We start from the raw sequence: 19,646 nt of genomic DNA on the forward strand, positions 1-19,646 counted from the left end.
CATTAAGGTTGACCTTACTTTGAAGAGGCAACTCTTCCCCAGTCGCATTTTGAGTTCCTTCAACCTGAGGGGCTCATCCTCTGGCACCATATCAGACAATGTTCTGCTGCTATTCATAAGGTTTCCACTGGCTAAATCTTTTCAGAAGTAGACTGCCAGGTCCTTCTTCCTAGTCTGTCTTAGTCTGGAAGCTCTGCTGAAACCTGTCCGCCATGGGTGACCCTGCTGGTATTTGAAAACTGATGTCATAGCTTCCAGCATCACGCAAGCCCCACCGTATGTACTCTTTTTGATTGTAGTACTTCAGTAAAAACCATCAGGATTAAAATTCCACCTTGACTGTGATATATGTTGCCTTATCTTTAATTGTGGATTTATCCCTATTCCTAATTATTCTACCTATCTTAAATTTGTTGAATATAAAAAAATATATTAATTTGATGACTGCTGCATTGATTTCATCCATACCTGTTTAGAGGCTGCACTATTTACACTATCTGCCCAGACTCTGTCAACATAAGATCCTACACAAGTAATCTAATTACATCTATACAACAGCCCTTGTGAAGTAGGCATTTTCTCCTTTCTTTAAAAATAGGAAGCAAATTAGAACTAAATCTAAAAAAAAAAAAAAACAGTTGCAGTTGAGTTGACTCTGACTCGTGGCAACCCATGTGTGTCAGAGCAGAACTGTTCTCCATAAGGTTTTCAATAGCTGATGTTTAGGAAATACATCACCGGGCCTTTCATTCAAGGCACCTCTGGGTACATTGAACCTCCAGCCTTTCAGACAGCAGCCAAGCACATTAACCATTTGTACCACTCAGGGATTCCAAACGAGGACCCGAGAAGTTAATTAATTTGCCTGTATTACTAGAATCTGTTTCCAAAGTTTGTGATGTCATTCGAACTATCTTATATATAAAAAGACCACAGTTTAACCTATTTTAAGACCCCTTCTACTTCTAAAACAGTCATATATTTCTTAAGTATTTATATATCTTTTTAAAATATTTTGGTACATGTAGCTACATTTTACAATATTTCCAAATCTCTGTATTGTGAATTACACTAACTGTATTTTTATAATAATTATTAACTTATATGTGGACATTATATGTTTATAGAATTCATTTATTCAAGCAATCCTGTTTTAGAGTTTAACACATTTAAAATACCGATGTCAAGGAATTATATGTATATAGCTCATAATATTCAATCAGTGTTAATTTATTGGCATTGATTCTCAAGTAAAGATTGTTGCCCTGGCCCACTATTTCCAACTGTAGCATTGTTTGTGACAATGCTAAAAAGAAAGTATAAAAGTATAATAATGCTAAAAAGAAAGTATAAAAGTATAAAGAAAAAAAAAATAGCTGTATATTTAGAAGTATATTCCAATATTTGCCAGAAGCTGGATAAATCATATTTACTAAAATCCTAGAAAGGTGTGATAGAATCTGTACTCAGTGTTGAATGCAGCCAATAGTTTAAAAGCTTTCAATAGCTGTTTACTTTCATATTGTTTTATTTACCTTAATCTTAAAGATGAATCATTATCATCTCGATGGAAATTGACTCCTCTTGATAATGGAAATATGTTAAATGCTTATGCTATGTGCAAAAAATTCAAATAAATCACATACTGCCTCTTCCAACCTTCCCCTCCTCCATATATTTCATACCATCTTCTACTCTCTGTTACAACTAACACATAGTTCCCTGTGAGCCATTTCTACTGTTCTTTGTATTTAAATCCTCCCTATATAACTCTGGTGGCATAGTAGTTAAGTGCCACAGGTGCTAACCAAAAGTTTGGCAGTTCGAATCCACCAGGCGCTCCTTGGAAACTCTATGGGGCAATTCTACTATGTCCTATAGAGTCGCTATGAGTTGGAATCGAGTCGACGGCCGAGGGTTATTGTTGTTGTTGTTTTTATATATCACTCCATAAAATCTTAGCTATCAAACTCAGTCCCTAATATAATAGTGGAGTATATTATTTTGGAGTTTTTGGGTTTTTGTTGTTGTTTTTTGTAGTGCAATTCGCTACATGTGGAAACTGTCAGTGCAGCGTGTTGGCATAGTTGTTCACTGTAAAGGTTCTTCTACTCAAAGAGTGGAGTACAAGCAAAAGCAAACTCCTTCATGGTATGATGTTTTACATGAATCATTGTGCTCAACAGAATCTTATCTTGAAAACATAGAGTAAGAAAAAAATGTGATTGAGACTGCTGTGAGTCCTCTATTATGTGGAGGAATAGCTGGATGTTTACTCCAAAGCTGAAGCTAAACAAAGCAAGTCTGTGTTGTGTCATTTAGCCCCAAAGCTGTAAATCTTCCCCCATTTTTATTGCTGTCTGCATGGGATTTAAAACCTCTCTTCCCTGCATCTTTCAAAAAGAAAACAGAAGAAAAAGGCATTAAATAAGAATGTTAAAAATAAAATAGAAGTATGAGCTGACTCAGTGTATAGAAAAACTAAAGTGTACCTTCTGCTTTGACTCTGTGATAAAAAACTAGAATTGGGCAAAAGATTTTGATCTTTATTAAAATTCCCAATATCTACAATTAGGCAAATGTTCGTTTGAATCAACTTAGTCAGTTATTATTTTTGTTAATTTTAATAGCAATATTGACATTTTATATTTGTGTACATAATAATATAGATGCTCATACACCCCATATTTAGTTATACCTTTTTTTTTTTTTTTTTTTTATATCTGTGTTTCTATCTATGAATCCCCTGGGTTGTGCAAACAGTTAAAAAGTTTGGCTACTAACTGAAAGGCTATAGGATGAAGTCCACCAAGAGGTGCCTTGGAAAAAAGGTCTGGCATTCTACTGTTGAAAACTCAACTATTGAAATTCCTACGGAGCATAATTCTTCTTCTCTGACACACGTGGGGTCAGAATCAACTCAACGGCAGGTGGCTTATCTGTGCCTATGTTCTTCATTCATTTGGAAACTCTCTGAGTTCTATCAATTGCTGGGTACTGCAGGAGCTTTTTAATCTATGATTTTTGTCCATGCTTCTAGCAAGAAATAAGAAAATTATTTATAGTAAATAAATATGGGTCAGAAGAAGAACTACTTTCTGTCTAGTACCATAATAACTGCTTTATTTATAATGTGCAGAGAAAACTCATATTCACTACAGAGTAAGGTATTGTTTACTCCTGCGGTACAGTTATTTACTTTTTGGTGTGGCCTTCTAGCCATGGTCTTGTAACTCCCACCCAGGTGACTGTGTGAGAGGGTAATTGTGGTCTATGAAGGGGATTGGTCAGTTTTGCCTTAAAAAGAGCCAATTCCAGAGCAGAGAGGAGGAGGCCATCACCACGAAAGAAGGAGAGACCCAGCAGCAGAGGTCTGGCAGCAGGAGACAGCACGATGGGCTTCCCGGCCTATGGAGAGAGAAAGCTGAATGCTTGCAGGCAGAGACTGCAGAGCAGGGAGAGGCATGCCTGTGAGCACAGCTGGGCAGAGGCTATCCTGGTGGAAGAACCGTATCCTGAGTGTTCTTGAGCCTGAATTGTAACTGGTACTTTCTTAATAAATCCCATAATTGCGAGTATGGTCTGTGAGTTCTGTATGGCCATTACAACGAATATCAAACCCAGTAGAGTAGTAGAGAGTGCTGTGTCAGGGATGCTTGGTGTCAGAATTAGTAAGGGTGGCAGAGAGAGGACGTTTGTCTGTCTTCCACCTCATGGGAGTCAGCCATGGGCTGTTGATCTTGGTTCGCCTTCCCCCTTGTCAGTTGGAGGGGGTCAGACAGTGACCCCAAGCCATTTTTACAACTCCGTATTACAGATCAGGAAAGTAAAGCTCAGAGTGCTTATGTAACAGCTCCGAATCACAGAGCTGTCAACCTGGTAGAGCAATGACTGCAAAAATCCCCCACTCCTAAATTCATGCTCTTCTATTATACCAACCTGTTTTTGAATGTATATCATGTCCCACTAGTACTAAAAGGAAAATAGTCTTCTAATACTATTTTTGATGAATGTGAACAAGTTGATAATGCTTAATATGTATAAACAAGGAGAGTAAAACCTTCCCTGGGTCTGTGACTGGCTATTATTTTTATTTTATATTACCTATCAGTCAAAATAAAAATTTGCCTTCTATATAAAAAAAAAAAAAAATTTATAGTTAATGTTAATTTGTGTCCATGGTGTAATTAAAAGAAAACCAGAGTAATTCTTAAGATACAGATTTACAAAAGTCCTTGTTTTTCAATAATCTACTCAGTTTAGCTTACTTATTTAGTATTGTCTTAGGAATAATTATGTATACAAGTTTTTTAAAAAATGGGCACTTTAATCAATGACAGTGTATATGTTATTTTCTCAATTACCAGGGTAGCAAATGTATAGAATAAGAAAGTAGGAAAAACAAAGGAGCATTAATAATAAAAGGTAAAATCTGTTATTCCAAAGAAGTAATATATGTAAGACTATAGGGTCACTATGAGTCGGAATTGACTCAACGGCACTGGGTTATGAGAGAGTAGAATACAAAAATGAAAAATAAATGCTTAAGACTTTTGGGCTACCACTAAAATTAGTTCAATTTTCAATTTTGATCCTTAAAGAAGTCACATAAATTAAATATATAAGTAACATCTGTAAACACTTGCTTCCAGACTTAGAAGAAAACTCTCCAAACATTTTATTTGCATTATTCCTCCCTAATGAGATATTGTGTAAGATTCATAAACATAGACGTAGTATGACATACACTGCCGTATGTCATAAAAAGCTACTTTTGATTTTAATAGCATACTTCTAACATACAATCTCTCTATATATGTATTTGAAATATATTACTTTGATCTGTGAGAGTTTAAAATAAATAAGTTACAGTGATAACATGATTTCAGACTTTTCATAATTAAACAACTTATATATGTAAGACTAAACATATGATTAAAATTACATTGTCTTGTTCTAAATATTTGCTGAAATTTACATGCTGGTAGGTAGTGATTGATTAAAGAAACTGTCTAGGTCCTTCAATGTAATTATGAAAATATACAACAAAATTAAAGGAAAATCAGACTTCAGGTTTGCAATTTAAATCTGCTTCACAAATGGAATCATAAAGGACAAACAAAACTATTTTTTTAATTATTTATCAACCAAAATTAATTTTAAACAAGGCAAACTGAAAATTGGTATTTAGTAGAAACAGATAAAAGGAATCGAATAAAGAAATTTTAATGGACATTACCCAGTTTTCTAAATCCAACTTTTGTTTTTCTTTGTCTACCGTAAGAATTTTCTTATTAAGTATATGTTTATAATGATGGTTATTACCCTAACAAGATCAAACACAGATGCAGATACACGAGGAGTTGGGGCCTGGGTGAGATTCCCCTTTCCCGTAGGGTCCAATTATATCTATATGTACCCACTGATTTAAAGGGGAATAAGAAAAAAAAAAAAACTTTTTTTCTTTTTAAGAAGACTTCTAGGACAATGCTTCAACATTCAAAACTTGGGTTCAGAGGCAGGACGAAGATGGCTGACTAGGTAGAAGCTTCTGCTTATTCCTTTTGCAACAAAGACTCGAAAAAAAACAAGTGAATTGATTACATACAGGACAATCTACAAACCCCGACCATTAAACACAGAACTAAGGGGTTGACCTGAGTGACAGGGGAGCAAAAAGCCACATGCTGAAGCAGCGACCACTTCTGGAGCCAGTGTGCCACGCCGCAGCCTTGAGCCCTCATGGTTCCATGGTGCCAGAGTGGTGGGGCTGATTGTGGCTTACTGAGACAGGGCAAGCATGGACGCAGGCCTAACCCTCGGGAACAACCTCAGAGGGGATGCAGCCAGTGCATGCAGGCTGCACACCGATGTGGCTGACAGGCAAATGAAAAACCACAGGGAAGCAGCGAGTGGTTTTGGAGCCTGGAGCGCAGCATCCCAGATAGGAAACCTTGGCGCTGGGCTTTGGACTAAGCATGGAGGAGCTGATTGCAGCTTTCTGAGACAGTGGGAGCACGGGACGCAGCCCTAAAACTCTGGGGCAGTCTCAGTGGGGAACCAGCCAGCACATACAAGCTACACACCCCTCCAGAATCTCAGAAAAAATAGTCCATACCAAACAATATAAGTAACTTTGTCTATCTTGCTGTGCTACTCTCTACTAACTATCTGATCCTTCCCCTCCCTGCCACAGCATGCTTCATTAACATTGGAATTCCCTGGGCCAGAGAGTGAAGTGAATTGCCCCTTTTTTTTTCTTCTTTCTTTTTGAACCCATTCTCCTAGCCTGAGAAAAGCAGCACTTAACAATCAAAGGAAAAATCCTCCCCTGACTTCCCTAAACTGGAACAAAAAACAGAACCAGCTCCATCCAGGCATAAGAGACCCACAGTTTGGCTTTCATCCCTGCAGGTAACCAGGTGGCTATTATAATGCAAAGGCGATTCTGATAGAGATCCGACTGTAATTGCTTTAGCTGAGAAGTGGAAAGGCAAGTTTTGGAGGTGAGCTAACTCTATAAAAAAATTAAAAAGAGCCCTCGCTGATCCACACCAGTGAACTGAGGCCTGAGGCTCTACCCATACCACCTAGCCACCTGCTAAAGGGGACTGAGAATAGTGACGCCTACCAATCTATAGAGGTACAAGCATTGGATGCCTAAGGTACAGCTGCAGAGCCCACCCACCAGAGTGCTCTAGAGAATAGAGCCACTCCTACCTCACTGACACTTGGGGGAAGGCTGTCAGCATCCTGCCCTCCTCAAAGTGTGACCCCTGCCACTAATAGAAACTGCTGTGTACAACCATCACCACTACTCCTCTAAGATAATAGGTGAGAGCCTCCACCACACACTAGGTGGCCAGCTATCAGGACACCTGAGCTGATTCCATTCAAGAATAGTGAATGGACTCATATGCTTATATACCTGGTAACAGCTCAGACCAGCTGGTAAGAGGACATAAGCAATTTAAAAACTACAGCAATCAAGATAGCACAATCTAGTAGCTCATCCGGGTGTATTGTAACAAAACAAAAAAAGAAGATAAGACTCAGCGAGCAAATATAAAAGAAAACATCACAATATCTTAGAGATGGCTTGGAGACAGCAGTAGATATCAAATCACATAAAGAAGCAGACCATGATTGCTTCTACAAACCCCCAAATCAAAGTATCAAAATCTTTCCTGAATGTAGATACATTCCTGGAATTTTCAGATGTAGAATATAAAAAGCTAATATACGGAATGCTTCAGGACATCAGGGATGACCTCAAAAATGAAATAAGGCAATCTACAGAAAAAGCCAAGGAACATATTGATAAAGCAGTTGAAGAAATCAAAAAGATTATTCAAGAACATAGTGAAAAAATTAATAAGCTGCAAGAATCCATAGAGAGACAGCATTCAGAAATCCAAAAGATTAACAATAAAATTACAAAATTAGACAACACAATAGAAAGTCAGAGGAGCAGAATCGAGGAATTGGAATGCAGAGTGGTGGAACTGGAGGATAAGGCAATTGACACCAATATAGTTGAAGAAGAATCAGACAGAAGAATTTAAAAAAATGAAGAAACCCTAAGAATCATGTGGGACTCTATCAAGAATAACTTGCGTGTGATTGGAGCTCCATAACAGGGAGGGATAACAGAAAATACAGAGAGGATAGTTGAAGATCTGTTGGCAGAAAACTTCTCTGGCATTGTGAAAGATGAAAGGATATCTATCCAAGATGCTCATCTAACCCCATACAAGATAGATCCAAAAAGAAAATCACCAAGACATATTATCATCAAACTTGCCAAAACCAAAGATAAAGAGAAAATTCTAAAAGCAGCCAAGGATAAATGAAAAGTCACCTACAAAGGAGAATCAATAAGAATAAATTCAAACTATTCAGCAGAAACCATGCAGGCAAGAAGACAATGGGATAACATATACAGAGCACTGAAAGAGAAAAACTGTCAGCCAAGAATCATACATCCAGCAAAACTCTCTCTCAAATATGAAGGTGAAATTAAGACATTTATGGAGAAACACAAGCTTAAAGAATTTGCAAAAACCAAACCAAAACTGCAAGAATTACTAAAGGAAATTCTTTGGTCAGAAAATCAACAGTATCAGATACCAACACAACTCAAGCTCACAAAACAAAACATCCTGATTTCAAGTCAGATAGGGAAATCACAAAAACAATAAAAGATTAATAAAAAAAATGCTGAAAACAGGGAATCATTGATGTCATTATGTAAAAGATTACACTAGTCAGAAAAGAGGGACTAAATATAGGATGCATAGAACTTCCATATGGAGAGGAAACCAAGGCGATACAAGTTAGGTTTTCACTTAGTCGAATAGGGGTAAATATTAAGGTAACCACAAAGAGGTCTAACAATTCCATACTTCAAAATAAAAACCAAGCTAAACATAACGACTCAGCAAAAATAAAATCAACTACTATGAAAAGAAGGAACACATATTCTACAAAGAAAAACTCAGCACAAAAAAGTAAGTGGCAAAACGAAATTGTCAACAACACACACAAAAAGGCATCAAAATGACAGCATTAAACGCATACTTATCTATAATTACGCTCAATGTAAATGGACTAAATGCACCAATAAATAGACAGAGAGTTGCAGATTGGATAAAAAAACACGAATCATCTATATGCTGCCTGCAAGAGACACATCTTAGACTTAGAGACACAAATAAACTAAAACTCAAAGGATGGAAAAAATATATCAAGCAAACAACAATCAAAAAAGAACAGGAATGGCAATATTAATTTCTGACAAAATAGACTTTAAAGTTCAATCTACCACAAAGGATAAAGAAGGACACTACATAATGATTAAAGGGACAATTTACCAGGAAGATATAACCATATTAAATATTTATGCACCCAGTGGCAGGGCTGCAAGATACATAAAACAAACTCTAACAGAATTTAAAAGTGAGATAAACACCTCCAAGATTATAGTAGGAGACCTCAACACACCACTTTTGGTGAAGGATAGGACATCCAGTAAGAAACTCAATAGAGACATGGAAGATCTAATTGCTACAATCAACCAACTTGACCTCATAGACTTATACAGAACACTCCACCCAACAGCTACAAAGTATACTTTTTTTTTCTAGTGCACATGGAACATTCTCTAGAATAGATCACATATCAGGTCATAAAATAAGCCTTTGCAGAATCTAAAACATCAAAATATTACAAAGCATCTTCTCAGACCATAAGGCCGTAAAAGTAGAAATCAATAACAGAAAAATCAGGGAAAAGAAATCAAATACTTGGAAACTGAACAATACCCTGCTCAAAAAAGACTGGGTTATAGAAGACATTAGAGATGAAATACAGAAATTCATAGAATTCAATGAGACTAAAAACACTTCCTATCAAAACTTTTGGGACACAGTGAAAGCAATGCTCAGAGGTCAATTTATATCAATAAACACACACATATGTAAAGAAGAAAGAGCCAAAATCAGAGAACTGTCCCTACAACATGAACAAATGGAAAGAGAGCAAAAAAGAAACCATCAGGCACCAGAAGAAAGCAATAATAAAAATTAGAGCAGAATTAAATGAATTAGAGAACAGAAAAACAATTGAAAGAGTTAACAAGGACAAAAGCTGGTTCTTTGAAAAAATTAACAACATTGATAAACAATTGGGCAGACTAACTAAAGAAATACAGGAAAAGAAGCAAATAACCCAAATAAGAAATGTGATGGGCCATATCACAACAGACCCAACTGAAATTAAAAGAATCATCACATTACTACTAAAAATTGTACTCTAAGAAATTTGAAAACTTAGAAGAAATGGGTGAATTCCTAGAAACACACTACCTACCTAAACTAACACAAACAGAAGTAGAATAACTAAATAGACCCATAACAAAAGAAGAGATTGAAAAGGTAATAATAAAAAAAAAGCCCTGACCCTGACAGCTTCACTGCAGAGTTCTACCAAACTTTCAGAGAAGAGTTTACACCACTACTACTGAAGGTATTCCAAAGCATAGGAAAGGAAGGAATACTACCTAACTCATTCTATGAAGCCAGCATAACGCTGATACCAAAACCAGCTAAAGACAACACAAAAAAAGAAAATTACAGACCTATATCCCTCATAAACATAAATGCAAAAATCCTCAACAAAATTCTAGCCAATAGAATTTAACAACATATCAAAAAAATAATCCACGATGACCAAGTGGGATTTATACCAGGTATTCAAGGATGGTTCAACATTAGAAAAACAATTAATGTAATCCACCGCATAAACAAAACAAAAGACAAGAATGCATAATTTTATCAATTGACACAGAAAATGCATTTGACAAAGTCCAACACCCATTCATGATAAAAACTCCTAGTGAAATAGGACTAGAAGGAAAATTCCTCAGCATAATAAAGGGCATTGATACAGTGCCAACAGCCACCATCACCCTAAATGGAGACAGCCTGAAAGCATTTCCCTTGAGAATGGGAACCAGACAAGGATGCCCTTTATCAACATCGTGCTGGAGGTCCTGGCCAGAGCATAGTCTAGACAAAGAAATAAAGGGCATCCAGATTGGCAAAGAAGAAGTCACAGTATCTCTATTTGCAGATGACATGATCTTATACGCAGAAAACCCTAAGGAATCCTCCAGAAAACTACTGAAACTAATAGAAGAGTTCAACAGAGTATCAGGATACAAGATAAACATATAAAAATCAGTTGGATTTCTCTACATCAACAAAAAGAACATCGAAGAGGAAATCACCACATCAATACCATTCACAGTAGTGCCCAAGAAGATAAAATACTTAGGAATAAACCTTACCAAAGATATAAAAGACCTATACAAAGAAAACAGTAAGGTAAAAAAAAACCCAAAAGGGACCTACATAAGTGGAAAAACATACCTTGCTTGTGGATAGGAAGAATTAATATTGTAAAAATGTCTATTTTACCAAAACCCATCTAAATATGCAATGCACTTCCAATCCAAATTCCAATGACGTTTTTTAAAGAGATGGAGAAACAAATCACCAACTTCATATTGAAGAGAAAGAAGCCCCGGATAAGTAAAAGCATTACTAAAAAAGAAGAAGAAAGTGGGAGGTCTCACTCTACCTGATTTTAGAACATTTTATACCACCACAGTAGTCAAAATAGCCTGGTACTGGTACAACAACAGACACATAGACCAATGGAACAGAATTGAGAATCCAGATATAAAACCACCCACATATGAGCAGTTGATATTTGACAAAGGCCCAGTGTCAGTTAATTGGGGAAAAGATAGTCTTTTCAACAAATGGTGCTAGTATACCTGGATATCCATCTGAAAAAAAATGAAACAGGACCCATACCTCACACCATGCACAAAAACTAACTCCAGGTGGATCAAAGACTTAAACATAAAATCTAAAATGATAAAGATCATGGAAGGAAAAATAGGGAAAACGTTAGGAGCCCTAATACATGGCATAAACAGAATACAAAACATTACTAAAAATGCTGAAGAGAAAGCAGATAACTGGGAGCTCCTAAAAATCAAACACCTACATTCATCTAAAGACTTCACCAAAAGAGTAAAAAGACCACTTACAGATTGGGAAAAAATTTTCAGCTACGACATCTCCGACCAATGCCTGATCTCTAAAATCTACATGACTCTGCTAAAATTCAACCACAAAAAGACAAACAACCCAATTAAAAAATGGGCAAAGGATATGAACAGGCACTGCACTAAAGAAGACATTCAAGCAGCTAACAGATACACGAGGAAATGCTCTTGATCACTAGTCATTAGAGAAATGCAAATCAAAACTACAGTGAGATTCCATCTCACTCCAACAAGGCTGGCATTAATCCAGAAAACACAAAATAATAAATGTTGGAGAGGCCGTGCAGAGATTGGAACACTTATACACTGCTGGTGGGAATGTCAAATGGTACAACCACTTTGGAAATAGATTTGGTGCTTCCTTAAAAAGCTAGAAATAGAACTACCCTATGACTCAGTAATCCCACTCCTCAGAATATATCCTAGAGAAATAAGAGCCTTTACAAGAACAAATATATGCACTCCCATGTTTATTGCAGCACTGTTTACAATAGCAAAAAGATGGAAGCGACCAACGTACCCATCAATGGATGAATGGATAAACAAATTATGGTATATTCACACAATGGAATACTACGCATACTATACATTTCATAACATGGAGAAACCTGGAAGGCATTACGCTGAGTGAAATTAGTCAGTTGCAAAGGCCAAATATTGTATAAGACCACTATTATAAGATCTTGAGAAATGGTTTAAACTGAGAAGAACACACTCTTTTGTGGTTATGAGAGTGGGGAGGGAGGGAGAGTGGGATAGGGGTATTTACTAAATAGAGAGTAGACAAGAACTACTTTGGGTGAAGGGAAGGACAACACTCAACACAGTGGAGGTCAGCACAACTGAAGTAAACCAAAGCAGTTTCCTGAATAAACTGAATACTCCGAAGGTCAGCGAAGCAGGGGAAGGGGCTTGGGGACCATGGTTTCAGGGGGCCTCTAAGTAAATTTGCATTATAAAATCTATTAAGAAAACATTCTGCATCCTAATTTGAAGAGTGGCGTCTGAGGTCTTAAATGTTAACAAGCGGCCATCTAAGATGCATCAGTGAATCTCAACCCACCTGGATCAAAGGAGAATGATGAACACCAAGATCACAAAATAATAAGGAGCCCAAGAGACAGAAAGGGCTACAAGAACCAGAGACTACATCATCCTGAGACCAGAAGAACTAGATGGTGCCTGGCCACAACCAATGACTCCTGACAGGGAAAAGAACAGAGAACCCTTGAGGGAGCAGAAGAACAGTGGGATGCAGACCCCAAATTCTCATAAAAAGACCAGACTTAATGGTCTGACTGAGACTGGAAGGACCCTGGTGATCATGGCCCCCAGACCTTCTGTTGGCCTGCTACAGGAAACATCCCTGAAGCCAGTTCGTCAGACATGGATTGCACTGGTTGGAGAGGGATGCTGGTGAGGCATGAGGTATTTGGTTCTGGTGGACACTTGAGACAATTTTGGCATCTCCTGCCTGGATGGGAGATGCGAGGGTAGAGGAGCTTAGAAGCTGGCAAAATGGTCACAAAAAGAGAGAATGAGAGGAGGCAGCGGGCTGTCTCATGGGGGGAAAGCAATTGGGAGTATGTAGCAAGTTGTGTATGGGTTTTTGTGTGAAAGACTGAGTTGATTTGTAAACTTTCACTTAAAACACAATAAAAATTATTAAAAAAAAAAAAAACTTGGATTCAGAGAAACAGGATGCCAAACTAATTAGAGCACCTTCAGAATAAGAGAGCCCCTAAAGATATGTGGATTAATGGGAGAGGGGAATGGGCATGACAACTAAGACTCAGGAGCATGGTGCAAGGGGAAGAGTAGCTCCAGATATGGACAGATCAATCCTAAACAAGCCATAGTGTGGGCTGGGTGGACCACAGGAAGAGGAGGCCTGTGTGTTTGCCCCTTCAGAAAATTCACTTGATAAACACTCTAGCAGTGCTTTGAGTTCTCAGAAATTCAGCTGTCACCAAAAATCGACCCTTAGCATCTCTACCACATCTGTATCCCTTCTCCTAAGAGGTCAAGTAGTAAGTAAAAAAGAAGCATGGGTTTTTGTTATCCCTTCAGGAGACAAATGAAGTGATGACAGTGGATTGTAGCACTAAACTCAGAGTTGCCCGTTGAGTGGTGTTGGTACCAGGGGCAGTGAATATCTCATGGTGGCAGGAACCTTAGGGCCTGATGCAGAGAAGCACTGCTATACAGCTGGCTCAGTGACACCAACAGAAAAAGAAATATATTAATTTACTAACACCCAAAGGATACTCCTGGGGTATATTTTGGGAGCATATGCCTTGGAGTCCCAAAAAATAGATTGGAAGGAGGATCTGCAAACAACATTCTTGCGTGAGCAGATGAAAAAAAGAAATGACCTAAAACATCCTATATGACACTCGAAAAAGAAATTCTAGTATCATGTTTGTCTTTTAATCCAAATCTACTTTAAATATTTCAAAAGTCCTCTCTTTCCTACATATGAAAACTGTTGTCTTACATGTATTTTGGATTTCATGGAGTTTTTTGGTGTCTTTGCTTTTTGCAAGAGTTTCATTGTGAAGTTGAGCCTGGTGTGTGTGTCTGTGTTTAATACATACGGGTCTTTCTAGCAGAATCTTCCACAAACAGAGAAGAGATGTCTTCATCCACTCCTGCTTCATTCTTTGCTATACAGGTGTATGCTCCTGTATCTTCATAACGCACGTTGCTTATGTGAACCTCACTGCCATTTGCTGGAAACAGAAAGCAAATGCAACTTGTAAACTACAATTTCAGCTTTGGTACAGTGCTTTCTGATTATACAATCATACAGTTTTCTTGGCTTGTCCTAATTAAAGTGTTCTTCTTCCTGCTTCCATGCTTTGCAGGCATGCCAAGTTATTCCAGAAGCATCCATGTGTTTCATAAATGGTGCTGCTGTCATTCTTTTACAGACAGCCCCAACATTATATATCAAATGCACACACTTTATATTTTATATCTATTTTCTGTCTTGTATATGAAGTATTTCATATTGACAACTATAATTTCATTTTAAATGTTTATAATATTCAGAATCCATTTTGTCCTAATCTTTTATAGCTGATTTACGTAATACCAATATGGTTCATTTACAGCAGAATACATATGAAAAGGTATTTTCACAAAGAACTTAAGTGAGCTACCTAATGCAAGGATAATACTATGGTCTTCCAACAAGCTTATTACTGCGGTCCTATTATGTGTCTGGAATTATTAGGAGAGGAAATGAATGGGATGAGCCTATGTAGCTATCTAGTTGGAAGTTCTGGACATCTGGGAGCCAGGACCAGGCACATGAAATCCTAGGTAGCGTTATCACAAGGTGTATAATCATAGAGTTTTGTTGCACCGGAAAAGGACCAAGGTGAACTGTGCAGCTCTCTAGTTGGGAGTTCTGGGCAACCCACCAAAAAAGCACCATGTGTAACAAAATAGAACGTGACTATCTGTGACAGATAGGAGCTAAAATACTTGTGGCTGATATTGGAGAGACAAGGGTGAGAAATAGACTTAATCAAAGTGGGGAGTGAATTATTAACGGGTGTGAATGCCATTCTGAAGAAATGGTGGTGCTCAGGGGGACGTGGGCGAGACATGCAGAGGTAGAAGGTGTGTGGGGAGGAGGGATAGTCATTCAGAGGACTTGAACTTCTTTCTCAATTTCCCAGGGCTTACTGCCCACCCCTATCTATCCCTCAGTCTTTTGTTGAGAATCACTACTATAAAATGGGGATCGGCAAGCTTTTTTTCTGTAAAATGTTAAATAGTAACAATTCCATGCTTTGTAAAACAGTGTCTGGGGTAACTACTCAACTCGGTTGAAGTAGCATGAAAACAGGCATAGACAGTAAATAAATGGGTGTGTCTGTTTTTTGAAATACATTATTTAGACAAACAGGCAGCAAGTCATATTTGGTCTGTGGCCCCCAGTCTACAGACCCCTGCTTTAAAAGATACAGAGTGAACAATGTATTTAACCCTGCATCAGCCCCCTGTTTAAATGAAATATGGCTCTCTCCAAAACAGAGCTTTTCTTTCAAGATCCATGCACTTAACACCCTGCATTGTCTAGATTATCTTGAAACTTCAAATAGATTTATTCCTTCTTCACATCCTCTCTTCCCAAGATTTGTATATATTCTCCTAACCCGTGTGATTCATTGTCTTTCCCTCCTTCCTCACACAATCTAGCATGCTTAAATGATTTCCACTCTCTTGCCAGAAGCACCAATTTCAGTGTCCATTTATCACACCGCCATTCCTGCCTTCCTAGCTTCCAAAGAGGAATAATCTAATGCACCTCTGTGCTTGGTGTCCCTGCATCTAGTTCTTAGAGTGCTTTACGAGACCGTACCATAGTACATTTCCAACAGGCAAATCCACTTTTAACTTGCAGAATTTTTAATTCCTTGATATTTCTTCCACTTGACTTTGACAGTCAGATATCTTTCCTATCTTACTTCATTTTTATTTAAAACCTTTACTCCCTGTTTCATGTTTCCCACAACAAAATTAACTTCCTTACTCTATGTCACCTTGCTCTTTAAGTCATGAAATATATAGAAGTGATCAGAAAGTAATCCCAAAACTTCCTCTTACCGTCTACGCCTTTCCCTACATTCACTGCTCAAAGGAGGCTTTCTCTCTGTTTCTTTTCCAGGCAAACTGTCCGTCCTCTCTTGTTGATTTCTACCACTCTCACATCCTTCACCCCCCCGCCCCGGTACCTCCAACACTCTCTTTCCACTAACACTTCCCACAACCCCTAAGTTTTCCAAGAAGAAAAAGAGTATCTCCATTATTCCTAACCCTCCCAACCAGCAGCTACTACTTTCTCTTTTATCTTCCTTTAAGAACCTTTTTTTTTTTTAAGAACGTGGAAAGAGATCTTTGTACTTCTTTCCTTCTTTTCATCTCTCAACCCACAGAACCCCGATTGCTATGAATACTGTTCTCCAAATGTCACAGTGACAAATTGATGACCTGATCTGTGACACATCTCAATGTCTTCCTTGGCCTCTCTATGCATCTGAAATTGTTGAACATTTTTCCCATCTTTAAAATCTCTATTCTTTTGCTACTGTTTTATTATATTCTTCACTTTCCAGTTTGCTGGCTTTTAGTCACTTTGCATTAATGATCTTCATTTTCCTGTTAATAAATTATGTGTGCTTGTCCAGGTTCTTACTCCTGCTCATCCATACAGTATGCCTAGTTCTTCTCATCCATTGCCATAGTTACTCTGTCAGGGTCTAGGCTTGGGCCTCACACATGAACGGAGCTTCTGATAAATGAATAAATACTTAAACAACGACACACCAAAACAAACAAACATAAAAAACACTGCCATCAAGTCAATTCTGACTCCTGGCAATCCCATGTGTTACAGAGTAGAATTGAGCTCCACAGGGTTTTCTTGGCCTTTCTTCGCTAAGTCTTTCTTCCACAGGCTGCTGGGTGGGTTCAAACTATCCACCTTTCGGTTAGTTGCCAAGCACAAACTCTTTACACCAGCCAAGGAAAACAACCATAAAAAATAAATAAATAATAAACCATTACTGTTGAGTCCATTCCAACTCAGAGTGACCCTATACGACAGAGTAGAACTGCTCTGTAAGGTTCCTGAAGAGTGGCCATAGCTCTTAGCCACTGTGCCACCAGGGTAATGTACGATTATACACAAGTTCACACAGAATTCCCTGCTCATATGCATCCAGATTTATCTCTTGGGTTGTGCTCTGCACTCCCTTTCATTATTTCATACTGCCCCCACATTTACCTGTTTTGTCCTGTCTTTAAAAATGGCAATACACATTTTGCAAGGGTTCCCACTCTTTGAATGTACAGTGTGGAAACAATCCACCAAATGTGCTTTCCTATATATTTCAAAAACAAAAATATTATATGCTTACATAATAAGGTTTACTGCTATTAAATGGACAAGAAATGGCAGAACCAGAAGTTACTTAAATTTTCTTCACTGTAACTTCTGTTAACCAGACCAATCCTCTTCTCAGATTATAGACCCGAAGATGTGAGCAGTGGATGTAAATTTGTTGGGCTTACTTATATTAATATAGTGACTTACCGGATTAAAGTTTTAAGGTTCAAGACTATTTTCACAGAGGTGTCTCCTTTGACTTATAAAAATAGATAAAAATATTGAAAAGTTTTTTTTGTAAGTGTATATTGATTAGACATAGTCATCATTAAAATGGAATAATAGAAGAAATCTATGCTTATAGAAATAACAAAAAATGAAAATATATTCTTTTACAGTAGTATGAGTTGAAAAATTTTAAAGGCAAAGAAGGGAATATAATACCTATTCAACAGATATTTCAGGCAGGATGACTTGATGTGGGCTACTTCTAAAATTGGAAATGAGGCTTGTGTTTTTGTTTGTTTTTTTACTAACTGTATCAACATATTATCTGCAACTGCTTTTGCACTATGTATATTATTGGGCCTTAAAAAACAGTTTTTTGGTTTGTCATTTCCCATGCAATTATCATTACTCTAATCTGTAGAAAAATTGAATGATGCCTACACATTAGAATAATAGAATATATAGTATATTTTATATATTATGGGTCACTGGGCTTTTACAATGCAATAATTTCATAACTTTAAAAAAGAATGTAAACAAACTTAACTGATTTTTTTCATTTTATCCTCTCTTTAGTTACAAAGTATGCTGCAAATCATTCACAAAAAGGTTTTTATACTATTGAGACCCTCTGTAATACATATTTTATTGTATCATTTAAACACTAAAGGTTTAAACATTCAGATATATATTTTTATGACGAGATCCAATTTTCCTGTTCAGTATACGGGCTATAATTCATGGACATATATTTAACAGTCACATAATTTAATATTTTGCCTCTCATCAAAATAATGACATAACTAAGCATTATGACAAGACTATTATTTAAAACAGCAAAGGTATGAAAGGATTCTATTTCAAATACACTGTCTTAAGTACAAAATACATATTTTTTCATATTCATGCCATTCTGTTGCCATCAAAACTCATTTTTTCTTTTTACCAAATAATGCAAAAATAGGTTATAAATTTTAGTAAAACAATTTTATATGGTCACTTAAAAAATGCAAGGACAAGGCACCTTGAAGTGTGAGTTGCTTGGATAGCTTTGGTGTAATGTCAATTCCATTCTTCAGCCAGCTAAGCTGAGGGTTTGGGATGCCCTCTGCATGGCACCTAAGACTTGCAGTCACCCCAGGTTCTCTAGCTTGACTCTCTGGATACACACGGATGACTGGAGGAACTGCAGAAAGGAACGGAAAAGAAAGTAAATTGATGAAAATATTTATCATTTGCTTTTCCAAAACTAAACCAATAAATACTGCATTATGAGAAAATTGTGAATAATATATACATAAAATATGTATGTATATACACCAACCAACCAACCCCATTGCTGTCAAGTTGATTCCGATTCATAGCGACCCTGTAGGACACAGTGGAATTGCACCATAGGATCTCCAAGGAGTGGCTGTTAAATTTGAACTGCCAACCTTCTCATTAGCAGCTGAGCTTTTGAGCACCATGCCACCAGGGCTCTCTCTCTATATATGTATTTGTGGGTGTGTTTATATATATATATATATATAAATATATATATATACATGCATACATATATAGCAGTAAATACATATGTAACAAATATTTGACATTTTAACAATCTTCATATATACAGTTAAGGGACATTAATTACATTCATCATGTTGTTCAACCATCACCCTTATCTATTTCCAAATTATACCACCATTTTTAACAGAAACTCAGTTTTCTCTAAGAATGTATTTTTAATGATGTTACATATTTCTGCAGTTCTGAGTTTCCAAATATCATCGTTCATTAAAATGCACCTGTGTTCCTTCCAGAACTGTATCAGGGAATGGACAATATGAGCCTAAATTATTTTGTTGTCCCAGAAATTAAGGAAGTTCTCAAAGA

The 19,646-nt window shown here is 37.1% G+C and overlaps 1 protein-coding gene across 3 annotated transcripts in view; it reads right to left on the minus strand.

Moving 5' to 3' along the window:
- Positions 1-19,646, minus strand: part of FSTL5 (follistatin like 5) — an 865,385-nt gene that overhangs the window by 192,309 nt on the left and 653,430 nt on the right. For all 3 annotated transcript variants that reach the window (XM_003418490.3, XM_010598135.3, XM_003418489.3), the window contains exons 8-9: positions 18,793-18,954; positions 14,236-14,370 (exon numbers count right to left, since the gene is read on the minus strand). In XM_003418490.3, the coding sequence (XP_003418538.2) occupies positions 14,236-14,370; positions 18,793-18,954 (297 nt within the window). The remainder of the gene's footprint in view (positions 1-14,235; positions 14,371-18,792; positions 18,955-19,646) is intronic.

Source organism: Loxodonta africana, chromosome 13, assembly GCF_030014295.1.
Source record: "Loxodonta africana isolate mLoxAfr1 chromosome 13, mLoxAfr1.hap2, whole genome shotgun sequence".
Taxonomy (NCBI): Eukaryota; Metazoa; Chordata; class Mammalia; order Proboscidea; family Elephantidae; genus Loxodonta; species Loxodonta africana.